The following is a 26,057-nucleotide window of genomic DNA, read 5'->3' on the forward strand; positions in this document are numbered from 1 at the left end:
CTGTCATGTCATTTTTGAATGGAGCTTGGCTGACAGTTACATCTCAGCAAGTGCAGAACAATAACACAGCCCATACCAGCACATTGCCCTACTTAACATACATCAACCACTTGACCACCAATGCCTTTTGCAATGCTCCGAATGAAGTGATGACAAGAGGCTGTCCATGTACGATTTATTTAGCCAAGGTTTCCTACGGTAACTTCTCTAACAAACTTTCACAAACTATGATGTCCTGATAGAGGCGCATAATATGATGAGGCATTGATTGTGTGGATAACCAGAGGCTTTTTTCCCCCCAGGGCTGTAATGGTATGTCAGGGGCAAGTTTTTCTACATAAAGAGTGTTGGGTGCGTGGAACACACTGCCTGCGGTGGTGGTGGAAGCGGATACAAAAGAGTATTTTAAGAGCTTCTTAGATAGGTACATGGTGCTTAGAGAAATAGCCGGCAATCTGTTAGGATAATTCTAGGCAGTTTCTTGAGTAGATTACATGGTCGGCACAACATTGTGGGCTGAAGGGCCTGTAATGTGCTGTAGATTTCTATGTTCTCTATCTGGTCTCTCTGGACAAACACTGCAACTAATGAAGAAAATCAAAATCCTGCTACAAGCGGTGATTAGCTAGTGCTAGAGTGCTACACACACTAAGGTGCAAAGAGGTCCCTTGTTTACATAGAGCTCAGCGTAAATAGCAAACATGGTATAATAAACAGAATAAGTGAAAAACAGCACAATGTTGTAAAGATTTAGTACAAAAAAGTACAACAGTGACGGTAGTACAATAACAGAGAAGAGAATTAAGAGAACTTGCATTGAACAGAACAAATGGCTTTTTCTACTGAAGGGGGATGAGACGAGAACTAGAGGTCATGGGTTAAGGGTGAAAGGTGAATTGTTTAAGGGGAACATGAGAGGGAACTTCTTCATTCAGAGGGAGGTGAAAGCGTGGGACAAGATGCTAGCGCAAGTGGTTCAATTTCAATTTTTGAGAAATTTGGATAGATGCATGGATGGAAGGGGTATAGAGAATTATGATTCACATGCAGGCCAAAAGGAACGAGGCAGAATCATAACTCAGCAGACTAGACAGGCCAAAAGGCCTGTTTCTATGTTGTAGTGTTCCATGGCTAAAACCAACTGAGAGGTCGCCAGTTTAAATATCTAAATAAACCCATCTGCAAGTGCAACACTACAAACTGCGAGGATAGCAGCCAAGATTCCTTGACCAAATTCCCATCTAAAACTCAAGGGACTATCAACCGAGCAAAACAAAACACACTTCAAACTCAATTTTATAACAATATCACAGCTATGAGATTCCCAAACATAGAATATTAACAATATACTTACGTCTGCATACTATTTTGTTGAGAATATTCATCAGCTCTGTTGGACTAACTTCCATGTCCTGCAAAATAAATATCGCTTAGTTTACAATATTTGGCATCAATTCCAAGGGAGTGTTCAGCCACCGACCATTACAACAGGAACACAGGGAAATTTAAATCAATCTCCTCCTTCTAGCCATCTGAACTTTAGCAGAAATCACCATTCAACAGGAAAAGCACATCAGACTAGTTTTATTAAATTAAAGGCTGATTGCAAACAAATCCTACTTCTGAACCTTGGTCTTTAGGAACTTTAGGCGCTGGTGTACAATTTTCAAACACCACTCACCATCAGGCACCACCTCACAGTGTGGGACGCTACTTAGCTGCACACTCAAGCCGAGGTCAGTGACAGCACCCTGTCCCATTGAGATCACAGAAAATCTCTCCTGCACTGTACACACCGGCTGTGTGGCAAAAAAAAAAACAGCACAACAGCATCTTTTCTACCTCAGGCAACTGAAGAAGTTTGGCATGAGCCAGGCATGGCATGATCCTCAGACTTTCTACAGGGGCACCATTGAGAGCATCCTTCCTGGCTGTATCACTGCCTGGTACGGGAACTACACCAACCTTGATCACAGGGCACTGCAGAGAGTAGTATGGACAGCCCAGCCCATCTGTGGATGTGAGCTTCCCTCATTTGAGGACATTTATAACAGATGGAGAAAGAAAGCCTAGAAGATCATCAGGGACACCAATCACCCCAACCATAAGCTGTTGCAGCTGCTTCCATCTAGCAACTGGTACCACATTAAAGCCAGGACCAACAGGCTACAGGACAACTTCTTTCTACAAGCCATTAGCCTTATAAATTCACATGTCTGTACATTGCAACGGAGTTGTAACGCAAAGATTTTTGCTCCCTCACATTGTGGGACAGATGCAAGATTTAAATAAATTCAAATTATCCACTTTGTAAGAGGCAGAGTATCTTCTAAAGTTTAGAATCTAAATGTTAAAAGGCAATATTGATATTCCAAAGCTCCACACATTTCAAAAATTAACACAAGCGATTCTGCAAATGCTTGAAGACTAGAGAAACACAAAGTGCTGGTGGAACTCAGCAAGTCAGACAACATCTATGGAGGGAAATAAACAGATGATGTTTAAGGCTAAAATATTATCAATCAGGCACAGTTGGAACTTGGGAAAGCTATTGGGTTGGGTTCTGTTGGGAGAGGACAAGAACACATGGCAGGCATAACATTTCAATTGCAAGACCATAACCAAGGATATACTTGCAACTGAGAGAGAAGGACGAAGATTCACCAGATGGATTGCGGGGATGAGGGGGTTAAACATACCGATGATTGTATTCGCCAATAAAGGACAAAAAGCAACAGCATTGAAATGTGCCAAGTCCATACAGGATTGCAGATGGTGGCCGGACCCGGTACATGGATTAGGTATCTTGAACAATGAGTTCACACTGTCTAAACAAGGCAGCCAGCCATTCAGGACAGCAGGACTTAAGAGTTCTGCACACAGGGGTTACGAGGTTCTGTTGTTGAGATTTTAGAGATGTAGGAAACAGGTGTATTTACGGCAGTTAAGTGAACCCAAGTTCAGAGCCACACGATGTCAAGCTGCACAGCAGATTTTACAGGATGCACAACTGGCACTATGTGAACTAGATACTGTACCTTATATGTAAAATGGATTACATACAGTACCTTGCCCACATCTCTACACAATGAACTGGGTATTGAGGGGAGTCAATGGATTACATATGGTACCTTCCCCACAATCCTATACAGTAAACTGGGTACTGAGGGCAGACAGTGGGTTATACACATTCCCCACATTTCCACCATAAATCACCATATAGAATCTATAGATAGCTATACAGCACAAACAGGCCCTTCGGCCCAAAGGCACTATGCCAACCATTGAGCAGCCATATGGAGATAGAGAGTTAGAGTAATACAAATTAAAAACTGGCCCTTTGACCCATCTCATCAATGCTAACCATGATGCTCAAGTCATTTACCTGTGTTTGGTCCCTATCCCTTTCAAACCTCCTATCCGTGTACTTATTTCAGATGCTATTATTTCCCATGCTTTAACCATTTCCTCCAGCAGCTCACTCCATACCTGTGTGTGAAAACTTGCCCCTTTTAAATTACAAATTCCATGCAATTTCTGCCATCTTCACAGCCCCCAGCACCTGCCCGTGCTGCCACAGAGAGTGAATGCTGCAGGTTTGGATAGGTACATTGATGGTAGGGGTACAGAGGGCTATTCTCCCTATGCCAGTCAATGGGAGCAAGCAGCTTACATGGATTGGCACAGACTAGATGGGCAGAAGAGCCCGTTTCTGTGCTGTACTTTTCTATGACTCTAGAAGATGCACAATGATCATCTTTACTGCCAATTGAATCCTTCAACCGCCTCTGTCAAAATGGCAAGACTGGGCTTTCTTTTCAAAACCATGCTGACTTTCGTAAATTATTTCCTACCTTTCCAAAAACACAAATCCTGTCCCATCAAATTTTCTCCAATACCTTTCCTACAACTGACACAAGGCCCATTGGCCTGGAGTTACCTGCTTATCTGCTGTTCTTTCTTAAATGAAGGAACAATATTAATCATACTCCAGCTTTCGGTCTCTTCACCATGGGTATTCAAATCAAAATTTATCAGACAAGTTTGCAATATCAAGACTCAGGTATCCATATTTTCCAGATAACCAGAATAAGTTAATGTGGGAGAAGCCTTCACAGTTGATAAGTTTATAATAGAAAGTGGTCACACGGATTCTTGATACTTACATCTCCCGCCAAGCTTTTGAAAATCTGCCGGAACTTTCTTTCCTCATCATTCTCATGGGCCTCAACTTGCGAAATATGGCGGGGCTGCTCGGCCTACAAAATAAGAGTTAACAGGTCAGCAGAAATCCATGGAGTCTAAAAGATAGCCCTATTATAACATGTGATAACGATCTTGTGTTAAATGAGTTTGAGGCAAGGAACCTCTTATCTACCATCAATACTCTGTGTGCCTTCGTTCTTAAATCCAGAGTGGATAAATTCCATCAGGGACACAGATTCATGAAATTGGTTGGATTGCCAATTCTGATCATATATTTGTGAATGTTATCACTTGAGCACTTCCCAATAAAAGGGTTCACCCTATAGCACTAATCGATCTCACTCACCATTTCCAATCTCATGATGCTCTCTCTGTGCTGCCTTTTACCACTTCCCATGATACGAGGATCAGCAATCATGAGGTGAAGCAGCAATTAACTTGAACTTGCACTGTTTTAACCTTTTCCCTGTGACTTCCCTACATTAGAGAAACCAAACACAGATAACATTCACATCGAAGGCCACCCATGTTCAATCTGCCAGTGATTTCAGGCTTCTCTCTGCCTGACACCTTAATTTACACAATCCCATTCTGACTTGTCTACAGCCTCTTGCTTTGATACAATTCAAGTTTGAAGTTCAAAGTAACATTTAACATCAGAGTACATACATGGTCACTACGTACACCCCCAAGATTCTTTTCCTCCAGGTATTTACTGGAAATAACTAGCAAAAAGGGGGAATTGTTTGATGTTGTGTACTTGGATTTCGAGAAGGCCTTTGACAAGGTGCCACACGAGGCTGCTGAACAAGTTACGAGCCCATGATATTACAGGAAAATTACCAGCATGAATAGAGCATTGGCTGATTGGCTAGAGCCAAGGAGTGGGAATAAAGGGAGCCTTTTATGGTGTTCCACAGGTGTCTGCATTAGGACTGTTTCTTTTTACGTTATATGTCAATGATTTGGCTGACAGACTTGATGGCTTTGTGGCCATGTTTACAGACAATACGAAGGTAGGTGGAGGGGCTGGTAGTGTTGGGAAGCAGAGAGGCTACAGAAGGACTTAGATGGATTAAGAAAATGGGAAAAGACATGGTAAATTGAATATTGTGTCAGGAAATGCAAGGTCAGGCACTTCAATAGAAGAAATAAAGGGTAGACTATATTCTAAATGGAGAGAAAATACAAAAAACTGAGGTACAAAAGGGACTTGGGAGTTCTTGTGCAGGATTCCCCAAAGGTTAGTTTGATGGTTGAGCCTGTGGTGAGGAAGGCAAATGAGGTAGTAATAGGGGACAAAGAAATGGGAGATGAACTTAATTTATTATTACAAAGGAAAAAGTGCTAAGCAAATTCAAAAGGTATTAAGGTGGATATGTCACCTGGGCCAAATGTACTACATCCTAGAGTCCTGAGAGAGGTTGTTGAAGAGATAACAGATGCATTGGTCATGATCTTTCAAGGATCACTTGATTCTGGCATGATCCCAGAGGACTGGAAAATTGCAAATGTCACTCCACTATTTAAGGACAAAGGGAAACAAAGGAGGAGATTATAGGCCAGTTAGCCTAAACTCAAGATGTACAAAAAAGCTGGATGACCTCAGCAAGTCGGGCAGCATCCGTTGAAAGAAAGCAGTCAATGGATGCTCTCCGACATGCTGAGTTCATCCAGCTTTTTTGTACGTCTTGATTTGACCACAGCATCTGCAGCGTACTTTGCGTAACCTAAACTCAGTGGTTGGGAAAGTGTTGGAGTCAGTTTTTAAAGACAAGGTTTCGGGGGTAAATGGAGACTAATGAGTTTCTATTAATGGAAATCTTGCCTGACAAATGTGTTAAGAGTTCTACGAGGAAGTAACAAGCAGAGTGGACAAAGGGGATGCTGGAGGTCATTTACTTAGATTTTCAGAAGGCATTTGATAAAGTGCCTCATATGAGACTGCTTAACAAGTTAAAATCCTGTGGTGTTACAGGAAAGATACTGGCATGGATTGAAGAATAGCTGACCGGAAGGAGGCAGTGAGTGGGAATAAAGGGGGCCTTTTCTGGTTGGCTGCCAATGACTACTGGTGTTCCTCAGGGGTCAGGATTGGGACCGCTACTTTTCACATTGTTTGTCAATGATTTGGATAATGGAATTGATGGCTGTGTAGCAAAGTTTGCAGATGACATGAAGATAGGTGGAGGGGTAGGTAGTGCTGAGGAAGGAATGCGATTGCAACAGGACTTAGACAAATTGGAAGAATGGGCAAAATAGTGGTAGATGGTACAGTGTTGGGAAATAAATGATAACGCATTTTGGTAAAAGGAACAATAGTACAGACTATTATCTAAACAAGGAGAAAATTCAAACATCAGAGGTGCAAAGGGACTTGGGATTCCTCGTACAAGACTCCCAGAAGGTTAATTCACAGGTTGAGTCTGTGGTTAAGCAGACAGGCTGCATCACTGCCTGGTATGGGAACTGTACTTCCCTCAATCGCAGGACTCTGCAGAGAGTGGTGTGGACAGCCCAGGGCATCTGTAGATGGGAACTTCCCACTATTCAGGACATTTACAAAGACAGGTGTGTAAAAAAAGCCCAAAGGATCATTGGGGACCCAAGTCACTCCAACCACAAACTGTTCCAGCTGCTTCCATCCAGGAAACGGTAACGCAGCACAAAAGCCAGGACCAACAGGCTCCGGGGCAGCTTCTTCCACCAGGCCATCAGACTGATTCATTCACGCTGATACAATTGTATTTCTACGTTGTATTGACTGTCCTGTTGTACATACCATTTACTACAAATTACTATAAATTGCACATTACATTATGTCTAAATGTGCAAAGATTTTTACTCATGTACATGAAGGATGCAAGTAATAAAGTCAATTCAATTCAAATGCAATGTTTACATTTATTTCAAGGGGAATAGAATATAAAAACAAGGAGACAATGCTGGCACTTTATAAGACACTAGTCAGGCCGCACTTGGAATGTTGTCAACAGTTTTGGGCCACTCGTCTCAAAACGGATGTATCGTCATTGGAGAGAATCCAGAGGAGGTGCACAAGGATGTTCTGGAAAAGAGGGGATTAACATACAAGGAGAATCTGGCAGCTTTGGGCTTGTGCTCACTGGAATTTAGAAAAATGTGGGAGGGGGGATCTCATTTAAACCTACCTAATGTTGAAAGGACTAGATAAGATGGATGTGGAGAGGATGTTTTCCCTGGTGAGGGTCTCTAGAGGTAGAGGGCAAAGCCTCAAAATTGAGGGGTGACCTTTTAGTACAGAAGTAAGGAATAATTATTTTAGCCAGAGTGGTGAATCTGTGGAATGCTCTGCCACAGGCTGTGGTTGAAGCCAAGTCTATCAGTATATCTAAAGCAGAAGTTGATACATTACTGTTTGGTTGGGGCATCAAGGGATATGGTAAGAGGGCAGGTATATGAGACCTGGGATCAGCCATGATGAAATGGCAGAGTGGACGATGAGCTGAATGGCCTAATTCTGCTCCTATGTCTTACGATGTTTGCATTCATTTCGAGACGACGACGATACAAAAGCAAGGATATAATATGGAGGCTTCTTATGGTACAGGCCATGCCTCACTTGGGAGTATTGTGAACAGTTTTGTCCCCCAATCTAAGAAAGGATTGGAGAGAGTTCAAAGGAGGGTCACAAAAGTAATTTCGGATTGAAAGGCTTATCATATGAGGAGCGTTTAATTGAGACTGCACTCACTGGTATTCAGTTGATTGGTGGGAGGGGGAGAGAGGGAAGAATCTCTTTGAAGCCTAACCGATGTTGAAAGCCCTCAATAGAGTGGATACGGAGATATGGAGAGGATGTTTCCAATGGTAGGGTAGTCTACGACCAGAGGACACTGCCTCAGAATAGAGGGAAGTCCATTTGGAACGGAGACAAGGAGGAATTTCTTTAGAGGGTGGTGAATCGGTGGAATTCGTTGTCACAGGCAGATGTGGAGGCCGAGTCATTGAGTATATTTAAGACATAGGTTGATAAGACTGTTGATTGGTCAGGGCATGAAGGGATATGAGAAGGCTGGGAATTGGGGCTGAGAGGAAAATGCATCAGCTATGATGAAATGGACTGCCTCAAGGATTGGAATTTTCAGTCATCTTTCCAATTAGTAAAACCCTTTTGGAACTGGAAAGGGAGACTAACATTTATCTTGACCCAGAGTCTTCCCAAGATATCTTGTCATAGGCATGGAGCAAGGGGTCAGCATGTTCTTCTGAACAGGGAATGCTCATTTCTTTGTATTTCCCTCATTGGAGGGCACCTCTTGAAATCTTTTCGTCCACAGTAGAGAGAAGTGAGCTGTAAGAACTGCGGGATCATCGTTAGATGCAATCCTTTACCACAGTTAATCACTGCAGTTCTAACAAAAGCAGACTTCAGTAATCCACAAATCTCTCCCTCTACCTCCCACCATGATTCAAACCCCAAGCATCTCAGTGGAACAAGATCATTGACCCTCACTATCCTCTAGTATTGGCCCGGGACAGACTATTCCTCAGCCTAACACAGAAATCAGCCTCCCCACTTTGGGACTTCTCACTGCCTCAGTAAAGCTGTCAACATAAAGACCCTTCTGACCCCAAACATTCGCACTCTCCCTCCTCCCATCAGGCAGAAGATACAAGAGCCTGAAAGCATGTACCACCAGGCTCAAGGACAGCTTCTATCCCATTGCTACAAGACCACTGAACTGATCTCCTGCACAGCAAAACCATCTCTTTACCTCGCAATCTAGATCATGGCCTCACATGCACCACTGCACTTTCCTCCAGGATGACCAAAACCTCATCATGATTTGGAGGCTTGTGTGCCTCAATACCCCAGAGGGCAACGTTGAATGGAATCAGGGCTTAGTGTTTGTCTTTTGGTAGGGTCACCCATGCCAAACAGGTCAAAGGGTAGAGGCCAGACAGAGCGATCCACCAGTCCTACAGGTTTGGGGGTTCAGCTCAGGGCTAACAACCCTGACTGGTCAAATAAAGCTGTTCCAGAAACAGCAGTGAAGAATCCTTCTACATCTGAGTGCGATGGTATTCCCGAGTCTCCACTGGGGACTCGCATGACTGATGGTAGTGAAAACTGAGAGGAAGCTCGTGATGGAGGATCTTCATTGCTGCCCTGAACATCAGTGGCATAATGGGCAGTAAGTCAGTATTACACTTTCTCTGCTCTGCATTCTGTTATTGTTTAACTTCATACTACCTCAATGCATCATTTGATGTAGTGATCTGTACAGATGGTTTGTAAAAGTTTTTCCATTGTACTGCAGTATAAAATGGCAATGAACTAATTTACTGTTCATGGGCAAACAATGGGATACAAGCCAATATCTTCAGTCAGCATACAACTCTCCACGACTCAGAATGGAAGGCAAAAGATAATTTGCTAGTATCCACCCCAGACCACTGGAGATCTCTCTACATTTACAGCCTTTAGTACAGCCCAACGGTGGTACAGTCATACAGCAGTTAGCATAATGTTTCCCCCCACATTACAAAGATCAAAGGTTCATTTATTATCAAAGCACACATCCATATACAACTCTGAAATTCATCTTCTCCAGATAGATAAGAAACAAAGAAAGAGCATGAAAGCTATTCAGAGAGAAACATCAAACCCACCCCATACAATAAAAAGTACAGCAACCCGATCAACCAATGTACAAGTTAGGGTTTATTTATTTAGACCCTTCTGGCCCTTTGTTCCCCGCTTCCCTGCAATCCCCCAATTTAAACCGAGGCTAATCACGATAATTCACAGTGAACAATTAACCCACCAACCAGTACAGAATAGGCCCCTTTGGCCCAGTAACCCCTGATTTAATCCTAGACCAACCATGGGACAATTTGCAATGACCAATTAACCCCCTACCAACCTGCACATCTTTGGACTGTGGGAGGAAACCAGAGCACCCAGATGAACCCACATGGTCACGAGGAGAATGCACAAACTCCTCAGACACTGGTGGCAGGAATTGACCCCAAGTAATATGTACTATAAAGCATTTTGTTAACCACTACGCTACTGTGCCCTCCTTGTGGGAATAATATGTTGGAACCAGAAGCACGACGATACTTGCAGGCTGCCCCCAGCACATCCTCGACGCAGACAGCTCACTTCACTGTATGATTTGATGTACGTGATTAATACAGCAATTTATAATTTTGTTTGCTTCCAGCAAGTCACTGCTGTGCTTCACCATTTTGTTTTAATCGGTTCTGTTGTGTTTCTTTGTTTTGTGGCTGTCTATAAGGAGACAAATTTCAAGGTTGCATTTTCATACATCCTCATATATACTTTGATAATAAATGTGCATTGAACATGTCATAAATAAAGCTAATCTTTAAGTTTGAACCCTCTAAGCTCAAACCTGGTACTAATCTTGATTGGCTTTAAAAAGCAAGAAGAAAAAATATATCACATATACTTACTGGTCCAGTAGACATTTGGCTGCAGGATGATTGGCAGGTGGGAAGGAGGAAGAGAAAGAAAGGAAGAAAAAAAATTATGTAGTAAACTTTCGGGCATTGTATATTTCAAATATACATATTAACCATGCACCCATACCTTTCCCGTCTCAGTCTAAGCAACAACTATGCTACATACAAGCTTCCTCGTACACATTGTGTACTAACCAATATTCCCTCAATATTTTTTAAATGCATAAATTTTTTAAAGATTTATCTTTTAAAATGTCCTGCTCAGAGCAACAATTGTTATTTTTAAATGATTCAAATTTTTAAATGGTTTAAATAAGAAAATTCCAGTTGCATAGCAATGAAAGATATGTGTGCGGGAGCATTTCAGTTACTGCACGGCTACACATCTACACTGCTTGGAGGGAACAGTGGGACTGAACAACACTTCAAAAGGTACCAGCAACAGCACAAGTTCTTCACTCGAGTCCCTCAGTTTATCCAAGACCTTGCAGGACTGGACTCTCACATTTACCATCCCAGTATAGGTGAGAACCAATCCTCCCAATCCCAGACTAGTCTGAGACAAAACCACAATGGATCCATCTAGGATATCCCAACACCTCACCACTGCAACAAGTAGTGAACCCAGCCCAATACATCAAGGGCACATCCCTACCCACCACCAGTTGTATCTACAGGAAACACATCGTCAAGTAGGCAACATCTATCAAAAGATTCCTGCCATTCGGGCCATGCCATCTTCTCATAGCTACCATTGGGCAGGAGGTACAGAAGCCTGAAGTCCCCCACCATCAGATTCAAGAACAGCTACTTCCCATCAACCATTTGGTTCTTGAACCAACCTGCACAACCCTGATCAGTACCTCAGTGCAGCAACACTGTGACCACTCTGAACTAAAACAGATTTCGTGTGTCAATTTCTTGTGTGTCTGATGCAGCTGCTAGAAAATTTTCATTGCACCTGTGCACATGACAATAAACTTGACCTTGACTTTGTCAGAGATGACAGAACAAGTTTATAAAAATAACTGAAAAACAAAATAACAGATACTGAAATCTGAAACTAAACAAGAAATGATAGAACTCAGTAGGTCAAGCAACGTCTGTGGAAAGAGAATCCATTCTGAGGAAGAGTCCTGACCCATAATGTTAACTGATTCCTCTTTCCTCAGATGCTTTTTGACTGGCCAAGGTCTTCCAACTTTTAACTTAGTTTTTAAAATAACTTTAACATTAAAAGCAAAATAATTCAAATTTTTTACATCTTCTCACAGGAAAGGCAGCCTCACATCACTTACATACCAGCCCTTCCTGACATCGTTGATAAATGGGTAGAAAGTGTACCCAGCTCACCTCTCCCACACATCCATGTTCCCCCTGTGGTGAGCTCAGTGGGGGTGTCATCCCACCATACTCTCAATACACAAGACATAGGAGCAGAATTGAGTCATTTGGCCCATCTAGTCTGCTCCACCATTCAATCATGGCTGTTCCTTTTATACCCTCCTCAGACCCACTTCCTGGCCTTCTCTTGATGCCATGTCCGATCAAGAATCTATCAATCTCTGCCTTAAATACACCCAATGACCTGACCTCCACAACTGCCTGTGGTAATGAATTCCACAAACTCACCACCCTCTGGCTAAAGAAGTTTCTCCACATCTGTTTTAAATGGACACCCTCTATCCTGAAGCTGTGCCCTCTTATCCTAGACTCCCCCACCATAGGAAACATCTTTTCCATACCTACTCTGTCAAGGCCTTTCAACATTCAAAACGTTTCAATGAGAGCCCCCCCACCATCCTTCTAAATTCCAGTGAGTACACACCAGGAGCCAATGTTCCTTGTATGATAACCCTTTCATTCCCAAAATCATCCTTGTGAACCCCCTCTGGGCCCACTCCAATGCCAGCACAATCTTGTCTTATATCATGCATCTCTGTTTTTGAACACCTCCATACAGAAAAGCAGAAGTGCTGAACATCAAATCATTGATAATGCACCAGTCCTTGCAGAACCGAGGCAGCGCAGCGCCACGGCCAATCAACCCGCAGAACCGAGGCAGCGCAGCGCCACGGCCAATCAACCCGCAGAACCGAGGCAGCGCATGTGTGGAGTTCGCATGTTCTTACTGTGGATCTGTAGATTTCCCCTATCAGACCTGATTCTCCCCCACATCCCAAAGACATTCAGATCAATAGGTTAATTAGCTGCTGCAAATTGCCCCCAGCGTGTAGGTGAGGGACAGATTCTAGAGGGGGGAATATTGATTGGAGAATGGGAAGAATATAACAAGGGGGATTGGTGTAGAATCAGTGAAAATAGTTAGTGACAACTCAGTGAGACAAAGGGCCTGATATCATGCGGTTTTAACCATTAGACCACAAACATAGGAGAATTAGGCCATTCAGCCCATCGAGTCTGCTCCGCCATACCATCATGGCCTATTTATCATCCCTCTCAACCGCATTTCCCTGCATGATCCCCAAAACCTTTGATTAATGACTAATCAAGAACCCATCAACCTCCACTTTAAGTATATCCAATGACTTGGCCTCCACAACCAACTCTGGCACTGCCCTCTGGCTGAAGAAATTACTCTTCATTTACGTTCTAAATTATGTCCTTATATTCTGAGGCTGTGTCCTCTGTTCCAAGACTTCTCCCCACTCTTAGAAACATCCTTTACACATCTATTCTAATCGATAGGTTTCAATGATATCACTCCTCATTCTTCCAAACTCCAGCAAGTACAGGCTCAGAGCCAAACAATGCTTATAAAATTTTTTTAAAAAGATAAATAAATCACAGAATCTGCTGGTTTGCAGATGAATCACAAAAGGTTGGTTTGCAGGTGCAGCAGACTATCAAGAAGGCAAATGGAATGTTGGCCTTCATTGCTAGAGGGATTGAATTTAAGAGCAGGGAGGCTATGCTGCAACTGTACAGGATACTGGTGGGGCCACACCTGGAGTACTGCATGCAGTTCTGGTCTCCTTACTTGAAGAAGGATATACTAGCTTTGGAAGCAGTGCAGAGGAGGTTCACCAGGTTGATTCTAGAGATGAGGGGATTAGACTGTGAAGAGAGATTGAGTCATCTGGGACTGTACTCGCTGGAATTCAGAAGAATGAGAAATCTTACAGAAACATAAAATTATGAAAGAGATAGGTAAGATACAGGCAGGAAAGTGGTTTCCACTGGTAGGAGAGACTAAAATTAGGGGACACAACCTCAAGATTTGTGGGAGTAATTTAGCTGAGGAGGAACTGCTTTTCCCGGAGAGTGGTGAATCTGTGGAATTCTCTGCCCAATGAAGCAGTGGAGGCTACCTCAGTAAATATATTTAAGACAAGGTTGGATAGATTTTTGCACAGTAGGGGAATTAAGGGTTATGGAGAAAAGGCAGGTAGGTAGAGAGAGTCCATAGCCAGATCAGCCATGATCTTATTGAATGGTGCAGCAGGCTAGATGGGCCAGATGGCCAACTCTTGCTCCTATTTCTTGTGTAATCATAAAAAGTAGTTACCAATCTCAATCACAAGGGCTGAAATTTTTCAGTCTATGTGCCTAACTACACAAAACGACTAATCCTCACAATTATGGGCTCACACTAAGAATGACTCGGTGATATTCGTTACACTCAGTGGACACTTTATCGGGAACTTCCTGTACCTAATAAAGTGCCCACTGAGTGTGTCTGTGGTCGTCACTGCTGTAGCCCATCTACTTCAAGATTCCATGTGTTGTGCGTTCAGAGATGCTCTTCTGCACATCACTGTTGTAATATGTGGTTATTTGAGTTACTGTTGCCTTCCTGTCAGCTTGAACCAGTTTGGCCATTTTTTGAAAGTGGCTACACAGGTCGATAGGGTGATTAAGAAGGCTTATGGAATGCTTGCTTTTATTAGTCAAGGCATTGAGTTCAAAAGTCTAGAGGTTATGTTGTAACTTTATAAAACTCTGGTTAGGCCACATCAGGAACAAAGAGTACAGTTCTGGTCACCCCACTATAGGAAGGATGTTGAGGCTTTGGAGAGGGTGCTGAAGAGGTTTACCAGGATGCTGCCTGGTTTAGAGGGCATGAGAGGCTGGATAAACTCCCCCCCCCCCCCCCCCCGGAGTGCCAGAGCCTGACTGGAGATCTGACAGAATTTTACAAGATTATAGGCCTAGATAGAGTGAACAAAGAGAATCCATTTCCCAGGGTTGAAATGTCTAATACCCAGGTGCATGCACTGAGGTGAGAGGGGGTAGGTTCAAAGGGGATGCGAGTGGCAAGTTTTATTTTTACTCAACGAGTGGTGGATGCCTGGAATGCACCGACCAGTATGGTGGAGATGTTTAGATAGGCATATGAATACAAGGAAGATGGAGGGATATGGACATGGTGTAAGATAGAAGAATCAGTGTTTGGAAGTCTCTTTGATTTGCTTTTTAGCTGAATTGACACAACATTGTGGGCCAGTAGATTCTGAGATACTCAAACCACCCCATCTGACACCTACAATCATTCCATAGTCAAAGTCACTTAGATCATTCCTCTCCTTTCTGATCTCTGGTCTGAACACAACTGAACCCTTTGACCATGTCTGCATACTTTTATGCATTGAGTTGTTGCCACACAATTGGTGATTAGATATTTGCATTGGCAAGGTCTACGTGTACCTAATAAAATGGCCACTGAGTGTATAACTCAATAGGCAAACGACACAAAATGCTTTCATGTCAATGTTCATCATAGATCAGTTATCAGTGTTTTGTAATAATATAGTTCACCATCATTACACTGTTAAACAATTTCCCTTTTAACATCTGAAACGGGAAGCGTCAGATTGGTGTGATTGACTAAAGTTTCCAGATGCTACAGACTAGTTGCAGTTCAGACCTTGTGCCCAGCGTTTTCCAAAGGGAAATTCTCAGTGCACGAAGGAAGGGTGACCCTCTAATTAGGCATTTTGTAAGTGGGTCTTAAAATAAAAAGGACCAAACCTATTAAATTCAATAGAAAACTACATTAGCGGCATTGCATCTGGTGATATGAATCCAGAGATTCTTCAGAAGTCAAAAATCGACAAAGCTTGGCAATTACAGCTGTTTTATTAAGTGTTACAAGAACAAAGAAACCATTGTGTTATCTCAAACTAGAGATAACACCGCTTTTATAGGTAGAGAATTACTCTATAAATCAGATTCAAAGTCGCAGTAAAACTGAGAAGCTTCAGGAACATTTGGAATGAGTCAACAACAGTTATAGGAAATTTACTGAACAATTGCACACATATACAGTAGGTGATTATATAAAATAAAAGCCAGCACGGGAAAGTTAAACAACAATACAAAAAAAAAGTGATGAATTTGTGGAATTTGTTGCCACAGGAGGCTGTAGAGGCCAAATCAATGAGTATATTTAAGGTAGAGGTTGATATATTCTTGATTGGTCAGAGCATGAAGGGATACCGGGTAGGAAAGAAGAGGGAGAGAGAAAGGCAGGAATTTGGGGCTGAGGGAAATGGATCAGCCATGATGATACAGCAGAGCAGACTCGATGGGCTAAATGGCCCAATTCTGCTCCTATATCTAATGACCTTATGAATGATAATTCTGCACCCTGATCCAACAGCGGTTAAAATTTATGTAACACTTTCTGAATACTTGAGACTGTATTTATTTGGCTTTAATGCATTTTGCAAATAATCTATTTTCACTCAACTCCAAGAACTTTCACATTATATACTGTAAATACAATTGCTGCACAAAATTAGACTTTACCCCCACTCCCATGGAAAGGGAATCAAAAACCAGAGGGTATAGGGTTTTGGTGAGAAGGACAACTTCTTCACACAGACCGATGTGTGTGTGGAACGACTAGTGGAGAAAGAACAATGAGGACATTTAAAAGTCATCTAGGCGAGTATTTGAGAGGAAAAGTTTCCAGGACTCTGGGTCAAAATTAGGCAAATAGGACCAGCTTAGAGGCGCAAGTTGAGCCAAAGAGCCTTTTCCCATGTTGTACGACTCTCCAACAAATTTCCCCATGTTGATTGGGACAGAATGTATTGAACCGATGACAGTGTGTCAATCCACTCACAACTCCTGCTTAGAAACGCCCATGAAACGTCTGAGAGATGGTTACACAGGGTCCAGTCTTATGGTCCAATTTGGCACATCAATCTGCTGGAGAAACTCCAGAGTATTCAGCAACATCTGTTTGGAGACGAGGAGTTGGTAAGGAACCGTTGAGGTTTCAGATTGAAAAGCTGTGAAGTCAGTCATGGTTCGCTGATATACCCTCTCACACAAGACTTCATTGTGACCTTGGAACAGATGCTCCAACGCAGAACACAAGGAACTGCTGCACGGTGGAGACAAGGTCAACCCTGGATGCAAGGCAGCTGGCTGACAACTAGTACAGAACTGGGAGGAAATGCACCCAGCTTTATGAAACTGGATGATAAGACTGAAAAAATGCTGCACGGAATTCCTCATTACAACACTGTCAGGACTCGTTCTTCAAGAAGCGTGGTGTAGCTAACCCAAGGGAAGGGCCAACACCACAAATACAATATCAAAGTCACTCCTCCTGGGATTCCACATGACGCATCACCATCACCAAATGAGTTATTAATCAGTGCACACCCTTGTATTTTGAAGAAACAAGAGTTTCAGGATTCTTTTAACAATAGGCACTTAAGGTGATATTCCTGACTATCCCAGAATCTTCCAAATGAGTCAGCACCATCCCATCAGGATATTTGCTGTACCACTTAGCCAAAGCAGCTAATGTTATCATATCCTGATACTAGAAATGCATTCCCATTGAAATCGGGGATTGGATGAAGTGTGTGACAACCAGAAAACATAACTGAATTTTTCCCTGAACATGTAGAGTTTATACAGTACATTCTCCTCAAGACCGCACATAGTTCCTCCGGATGCTCCGGTTTCTTCCCACATTCCGTAGATGGACAGGTTAGGGTTAGTGAGTTGTGGGCATGCCACGTTGGTGCCAGACTTGCAGGCTACCCCCAGCACACCCTCACTGACTTGACATGTGAAATGTGTCATTTTCAGCACAGTGTAGTGGTTAGCATTACACTATTACAGCACCGAGTACAATCCCTGGTCCTGACTGCGAGGAGCTCGTACCTTCTCCCCGTTACTGTGGGGACTTCCTCTGGGTGCTCCAGTTTCCTCCCACTTTCTGAAGTGCAGGTTAGTAGGTTAATTGGTCATGTGGTAACTGGGCAGTGTGGGCCTGGAAGGCCCCGAAACCACTCTCTAGCTCTAGTTTTCTTCGTATTTGTTTTTTTTAATCAATCTTGTTCCTTCTGCACCCAGGGAGACAACACCTCATGGAGCCAAGAGCTCACCGGTCTGAAGAGATCAGTCCGCCCTGTGAAACTACACACCCAGCGGGTGACTGAGAAAATAGACCTGACCTTGCCTGAGGGGGCAGGGTGGCAACAACTGCTCACGGTAAAACAAGTGCAGCCACGTTGTCACATTAAAAGTGTATATACTGTGGATCCCACAAATAGGAAGGCAATACCTTCCAAAATCCAGTCTTGGACAGGCTGGAACTGAGAGATCGCTATTGATCAGGCAGTGCAATAGTGACAACTTATTTTCATTTTAAATACCCAGTCTAATTTCTCACCCAAATGAGAAAACACCACCCTCTCAGCAGGTCAGGCAGAATCCATGGAAGGAAATGAATGGTAGACATTTCAGGCCAGGACCCTTCATCAGGTAGCCTGACCTGCTGAGTTGCTCCAGTATTGTGTGTGTGTATTGCCCAAGATTTCCAGCATCTGCAGAACATCTTAAGACTCTGAGCTCTGTACCGGGGTCCTCAGAACCGGAGTTGAACTAATTAGTTCTCAAAAGCTGTAAAGTTACCCACAGAGCCAAAAATCAACAACACTCCCGCCCTTTTTAACTGGGTCCCTGTACATCGGATGCCCCAATCACCTCAAGAGAACAGCAGCCAACGAAAGTAGCACAGGAATGATCCACATCAGATTCCAGAGGGTCACTGCATTGAATGTAGTCAAGACCCACTGCAGCTCACAAGACATTGCTCAACTCACACTAGGTTTCTCCTAACTTTAACACACTGGATACAGCACTGAGAGGCCATTCAGTCCAGCAACTCTACACAAGCCAACGGAAACACTTACAATCTGAGTCCTCTGTGATTTTAAATATTCCCCATCCGATCACCTCACAACATCCTCTTCCAAAACAATCCCCATTTTTCCAGTCTAAAAGTCCCTTCCCACAAGATTCATACAAGTAAATTTCTTCTGCACCTTCTCCAAAGATTTAATGTCCCAACCAGATTGGGACAACTGTGGCTAAACCAGTGCTCTGAAGGGTTAGTTGTGACTAACCTGCCCTTAAACGTAGAACATAGGCCATCATCACGCAGTACAGGCCCTTCGGCCCACAATGTTGTGCTAACCCTTTACCTAACCAAAAATCAATCTAACCCACATAAAACCTCCATTTTTCTATCATCCATGTGCCTACCCAAGAATCTCTAGCAAGTGTCCTTAATGCATCTTCCTCCAATACACACATCTATCAGTCTGTAAAAGAAAACTGATAACTCTCTAGACTTCCCTCCTTAATATTACCCATAAAACTTTAAGCACTCTCTCACCTGCCCTCCCACTTCCAATGAGCAGTAGGTAGAACTCAGACCCTTCTATATTGCCCCTTGCCACCAACATGTAATAGCTCATTATTCATCAAGAGAAGTTCAGCTGTCACTTGTACTTCCTTTAAAGACTGTGCAAGTTCAAGACACTCTCAAATTCAGTGTCATCCTCACACTGTGCCCAGTGCACCCCATACCTAATAAAGTGGCCACTGATCTGTGGACTTCACCTGCTGTAGCCCATCCACCTCAAGGTTTGATGTGTTGTGCATTCAGAGATGCTCTTCTGCACACCACTGTTGTAACACGTGGTTATTTGAGTTCCTGTCAGCTTGAACCAGTCTGGTCATTCTCCTCTAACCCCTCTCATTATCAAGGCCTTTATGCCCAAAGAACCACAACTCACTGGATTTATTTTTGATTTTTCACACCATTCTCTGTAAACTGTAGAGACTTGTGTGTGAAAATCCCAGGAGATCAGCAGTTTCTGAGCTACTCAAACCACCCCATCTGGCACCAGCAATCATTCCACAGTCAAAGCCACTTAGATCACATCTCTTCCCCATTCTGATGTTTGGTTTGAACAATATCTGAACCTCTTGACCATGTCTGCATGCTTTCATGCATTGAGTTGCTGCCACATGATAGGCTGATTAGATATTTGCATTAATGAGCAGGTGGACACTGAGTGTACTATGAAAAGCAGTGACCATCACACAAACATCTGGGGGCCCACTCACTGCCTCAGATTACTGAAGAATTGTCCCTTCGTATTCCACTCCCTTCTGTCTTGGCAGCAAGCCTGTTTTGAGGTACTATACCAAAAACGTTTTTCGTTTTGTCTCATTGTCAGAACATCAAGCAAACCGGTGAGGTGCATTCCCAACCACTTGTGGGAGCTTGCTGTGTCCAGCGAGCTACAGGCATGCTTCCCCCTGCCAGGCCAATGAAAGGCTACATGTATGTACACAAGATTTCAGAGGGAACCACACTGAGTCACAGTTTACAGTTTGCATGTGCTTGTTAAAGAACACTTGGCACAGGAAAGTGGTACAAAGAGAACTTCCACGGAAGAAGGGCTTGGTCCAGGAGGGACAAAATAATCAAACAGATGAGGCAAAGTAATTTCACTGTAACTCAATATTCAGAGATAGCTGGAGAGTAGATAAAGATTAGTATCGCCAATTAGATTGTAGTTTGATTGATTTTACACAGTGAAGTCCAAATACAGCTTTATTTGAACTAGGAGCGGTTTGTCTCAGAACTTATAGCTACTGTACTTCGCACATAGGGTGGGTTTAAGTCTTTGCTGAAGCTGTTTAAATACAGTAGGCCGACAAAAATAAAAATCTGCGGCGACTTTAAACTTCATAATTTTAGAATGGCTTCCATGGAAATTTGACTTGGAAGCCAATAATAAGCCAAATGGGGTTCTATGCAAAATTAATAACTTGTTTAAACAATGGCTTTGCACAAGTCCGCGATACCCAGTCGGTGAACCACGCCCGCAGAAACAGAATGAAATGCAGATCCGGCAAATGACAAGATCCCGCAGGCGATACCATATATTAAAAAACATTTCCTGCAAACTCAATAATTGCAAACTTTCTGAAAATATATTTAATTTTTATGTATTTTTAAAATAAAATCACATCCCGGGAGGGAATAATACAGCAGACTGACTGACCGACTAGGTACTGGAGAGTGAGAAAGGGCTGGGCTCTTGAGCGAACACAGCCGCAATGGGCCGAATGGTCCCATTTAACCACCCCTACCCCCTCCCCGCTTATGAGTTCAAGTCCAGAGCGATGCGATGAAGCAAATTCCGAAGAGAGAGGGAGTGTCAGGGAACTAACTCACCCAATCACGCCGGCCAGGCCTTGCAGGAGTTGGTTGGCCAGGCCGGAGTTGCCAGCGGCGCCGCTCAGAAAACGGAACATGGTGAAGTTAAAGGGTTTAGTGGCTGGGAAGAGCAGCTGGAAGAGAGAAAGAGAGACACACAAGGTTAATTTCAGTGGAACTTCAGCCGGGATCCGCATCAATTTCAGCCCAAACTACAATGTTTCCGCTATTAGATACAATGATTATCGTCGTTCCGAAAATGTTCCCTCCCCCAAGCTTCAATAACTCAAATACTCATTGTATATAGAAGAGAAACACAGCCGGAAAAAAATTCTTACCAACTAAAAGACCGAACTGGATGCAAATGGCGCTGCTCTACCACCGATTTGTGCTTTAAAGCTGTCAGTCCTGTTCCCCGTCCCCACCCATTGACGATCCACGCATAACCACTCTGGGTCCTAACGCCCCTTCCGTTTCTGGTTGCTAAGCAAGTTTTGGTCGATTGGCTGTCAATTTTTTTTTCAGGAGACCATATAGAAGGTATAAGCAGAAAAGATTTTGCAGATGCTGGAAATCCAGAGCAACGCACACACAATGCTGGAGGAACTCAGCAGGTCAGGCAGCATCTATGGAAAGGAATAAACAGCTGACATTTCGGGCCGAGACCCTTCGCCTTTCTTCTCCAGTCTTTACTTCACCACCCGGTTTCACCCAACACCCGTCAGCTTGTACTCCTTCCCACACACCCGCCCTACCTTTTTATTCTGGGATCATCCTCCTTCCTGTTCAGTCCCGATGACGGGTCTGGGCACTGTGGATAATAGGATTTCCCTGTGGGGAGTGAGTTAGAGTTCTGTACAGTACTGGATTTCCTATGTACTACTGAAAGGCACGTTTCATTTTGAGACTGTGTTTCGTGAAGGTATATCATCCACTGGCATGAATTATAAACATGTAGGTTCATTTTCTTTGACTCATCAGCCCATTTAGACCATGCTGAACCATTTAACCTGCCTACTCCCATAGATTTACACTGGGACCATTGCCCTTCATACCCCTCCCATCCATGTACCTGTTCAAACATCTCTTAAATGTTGAAATCGAGCTTCCATGCACTACTTGTGCTGGCAGTTCATTCCACATTCTCACAACCCTCTGAGTCAAGAAGTTTCCCCTCATGTTCCTCTTAAACCTTTCACCTTCCACCTTTAGCCCATGACCTCAGCAGGAAAAGCCTGCTTGCATTTAGCCCAGGGGTGTCAAACTCATTTTAGGTCACGGGCCGGATTGAGCAAAATGCAGCTTCATGCGGGCCGGATCAGTCGGACGCGTGCGAACGCAGCTTTCGTTGCCTCCGTTTTTTCAGCCTGCTCTCATGTGTCTCAGTCTCTGCTATAACTACAAAGTGTTTCACTTTACAAATTCCATTTCTTATGAAGAAGACTGCTGAGCAAGACTGCCAAATAAACACTAAAAACCCTGAAAACCTGGTACCTGAATAAACTCAGCATTAGCCATATCATACGCCATAGGCGCTTCGATTACTGGGGCCAGCTTTAATAGTGATTAGATATTATCTTGCCGGTTAAAGATAATTCCACCGCGGGCCGGATTTGGCCCGTGGGCCTTGAGTTTGACATATATGATTTAGCCTATCTACGCCCCTCATAATTTTGTATACCTCTATCAAATCTCCCCTCAATCTTCTACGATCAAAGGAATAAAGTCCTAACCTATTCAATCTCTCCCTACTGCTCAGGCCCTCCAGATCCAGCAACATTCTTGTAAAATTTCTCTGTACTCTTTGAAACTTATTTACATCTTTCCTGCAGGTAAATGACTAACACTGCACACACATTACTCCAAATTAGGCCTCTCCAACACCTTGTACAATTTTAACATAATGCCTCATCTCCTGTACTCAGTGTTTTGCTCTATGAAGGCCAATGTGTCAAAAAATTTATTTACAACCTTGACTACATGTGATGCCATTTTCAACAAATTATATGCCTGTATTCCCAGATCCCTTTGTTCTACAACACTCCTCAGTTCCCTACCGGTCACTGTGTAAGACCTACCCTGGTTGGTCCTACCAAAGTGTAAAACCTCGCACTTATCTGCATCAAATTCCATCTGCCATTTTTTTAGCCTGTTTTTCCAGCTGGTCCAGATCCTGCTACAAGTTTTGATAGTCTTCCTCACTGTCCATTACACCCCCAGTCTTGGAGTCATCTGCAGATTTGCTGTGCCAGTTGACCATATTATTAGCCAGGTCATTGATATAGATGACAAACAACAATGGACCCAGCACCAATCTCTGCTGCACACCACTAGTCACAGGCCTCCATTTAGAGAGTACTGTCAAAATGAATCCAAACTCAGGTTGGAGGAACAACACCTTATATACCGGCTGGGTAGCTGATGCACCATCAATAACTCTCTCTGAGACGTGAAGTTGAGATATCGGCTTTTATTGACTGGAAGAAAGAACAAGCAGTAGTTGACCACCATGTGTCCAGACAGGTATATGTAGTTCACCACAGTAGCCTCCAACCTGATGGCATAAACATTGACTTCTCTAACTTCCGTTAATGCCCTTCCTCCCCTTCTTACCCCATCCCTGACATATTTAGTTGTTTGCCTGTTCTCCATCTCCCTCTGGTGCTTCTCTCCCCCCCCCCCACTTTTCTTTCTCCTGAGGCCTCCCGTCCCATGATCCTTTCCCTTCTCCAGCTCTGTATCACTTTTGCCAATCACCTTTCCAGCTCTTAGCTTCATCCCACCCCCTCCGGTCTTCTCCTATCATTTCACATTTCTCCCTCCCCCCACTACTTTCAAATCTCTTACTATCTTTCCTTTCAGTTAGTCCTGATGAAGGGTCTCGGCCCGAAACATCGATAGTGCTTCTCCTTATAGATGCTGCCTGGCCTGCTGTGATCCACCAGCATTTTGTGTGTGTTGTTAACATTGGAAGTAGTTCTCAACACTGATTACGTTTTTGTTCATGAGTTTTTCAATGTACCTCAGTGTAACAAATTACAACTTTAGATTCCAGTGTGAGAGAATGCTCTGGAATATGGGCTTGGTTAAAAGTCTAGCCGCTACAGGCCAGCTCTCCCGTCAATACTGTTCTCCAGTTCACTGTCTGGAAAATAAGCTGGATTACTTTAGTCTGCATCTGATCCAGTGTGAGATGAGAACAGGGTTCGGTGCCCGCCACTGTGTGTAAGGAGTTTGTACGTTCTACCCGTGACCGTGAGGGTTCCCTCTGGGTCACCTGGTTTCCTCCCAGAGTTCAAAAACATACTGGTCTGCAGGTTAATTGGTCATTGTAAATTGTCCTGTGATTAGGCTAGGATTACATCGGGGATTGCTGGGCAGTGTGGCTTGAAGGCTGGAGGGGCCTACTCAACTCTGTATCTCAATAAATAAATAACCCCGTGGATTTCCTCCTGGTTCTCCAGTTGCCTCACACATTCCAAAGACATACAGGTTAGGGAGTTGTGAACGTGCTATGTGGTCTTGATGAAGGGTCTCAGCCTGAAACATTGACAGTTTGCTCTTTTTTTTATATATAGATGCTGCCTGGCCTGCTGAGTTCCTCCAGCATTTTATGTGTGTTGCTCTGAATTTCGAGCACCTGCAGATTTTCTCTTGTTTATGCTATATTGGCACCAGTTGCCCAATCCTCATTGGTTTGATGTGACACAAGCAACACATTTCACTGTCTGTTTCAATGTACCTGTGACAAGTAAAATTAATCTTTATAAATAAAGCTAATCTTAATAACTCCTTTCCCACATTTCTTTTAAACTCAGTGGGGCCTTCCAGTAAATTCCTGACCCACAGTATTCATGCAGGTACTAACCCATTAACAACACACTGCTTTTGAACTTTGGATGGAATTCGTAGCAGGATAGTTGCTTATTTTTGTGCACCATTTCAAGGCATAATTTCTGCACAAGGAACAGGGTCTAAGTATTCCTTTACACATATAAAGAGAGAGAGACCGGGGAATGAAAGTTGGTTTGCTCTCAGACTGAGGTGGTATGGAAGGACGGGCACAATGGCCTCATCTCATGCTGTTGTGCAATTACACAACATTTGTATATAATGGGCTGGGGAGGAGCCCTTTATTTGCAATGAGTCACCTCTGTGGTATGAGCCGGTGAACAAGCACACCTGTACAGTGATTACACATTGTGGAGCCTTGTCCAAATTCTCAGAGTGATTGCCTATTGAATTTCACAAATCCAAATTGTTCTCCTCACTTAAAGAACCTTCAGCTCCATTTTGATGCAGCTACCAGATTGGTTGCACAACCATAAATTTAATTTTCTCAGATCTAGTTATCCCCATGTACTGCACAGAAACTGGTCATGTCAGTCTCCCCCAGTATGTCCCCCTCTCTCTGTCTCTCTCCCAGAGTGCATCTCCCAGTCTGTCCCCCCCCAGTACGCAACCCACTCTCTCTCCCTCTCCCAGAGTGCATCTTCATCTTTCTCAAACTCCTTCAGTATGCCCCATGCCCTCTCCATCTCCCAAACTAGCTCAAACTCTCCCAGTATGGCTGCCCTCTCTCTGTCCCTCTTGTTACGTGTCTCTCCTTAACCCCACCATACTTGTCGTTTCCTTCTCTTCGTTTACCTCTCTCTCTCACCCTCTGTGCAACTGTTCCTGTTTTTACCTCTCTCCATTCTTATTCACTTTCTGTGTATCCCTCTCCCTCTCTTCCAGCTCCCTTTTCCCTGTGTTTCAACAGTCTTAGCAACAACAGCATTTATTAATAGAATCATGCAAGTTACACAAAAGAAAGAGGCTATTCAGCCCATTATGTTCTGCCAGCCCTCCATCAGAGCCACTCACTACT

General features: G+C 43.4%; 1 protein-coding gene across 1 annotated transcript in view; it reads right to left on the reverse strand.

Moving 5' to 3' along the window:
- capns1b (calpain, small subunit 1 b) overlaps positions 1–21,898 on the reverse strand; it is a 39,454-nt gene extending 17,556 nt beyond the window's left edge. Inside the window, exons 1-5 of the mRNA XM_073029394.1 lie at positions 21,526–21,898; positions 21,206–21,321; positions 10,672–10,690; positions 4,167–4,259; positions 1,355–1,412 (exon numbers count right to left, since the gene is read on the reverse strand). Coding sequence (XP_072885495.1) covers positions 1,355–1,412; positions 4,167–4,259; positions 10,672–10,690; positions 21,206–21,285 — 250 coding nt within the window. The 5' untranslated portion in view covers positions 21,286–21,321; positions 21,526–21,898. The remainder of the gene's footprint in view (positions 1–1,354; positions 1,413–4,166; positions 4,260–10,671; positions 10,691–21,205; positions 21,322–21,525) is intronic.
- Between the last annotated feature and the right edge of the window lie 4,159 nt (positions 21,899–26,057).

Source organism: Hemitrygon akajei, chromosome 25 (assembly GCF_048418815.1).
Source record: "Hemitrygon akajei chromosome 25, sHemAka1.3, whole genome shotgun sequence".
Taxonomy (NCBI): domain Eukaryota; kingdom Metazoa; phylum Chordata; class Chondrichthyes; order Myliobatiformes; family Dasyatidae; genus Hemitrygon; species Hemitrygon akajei.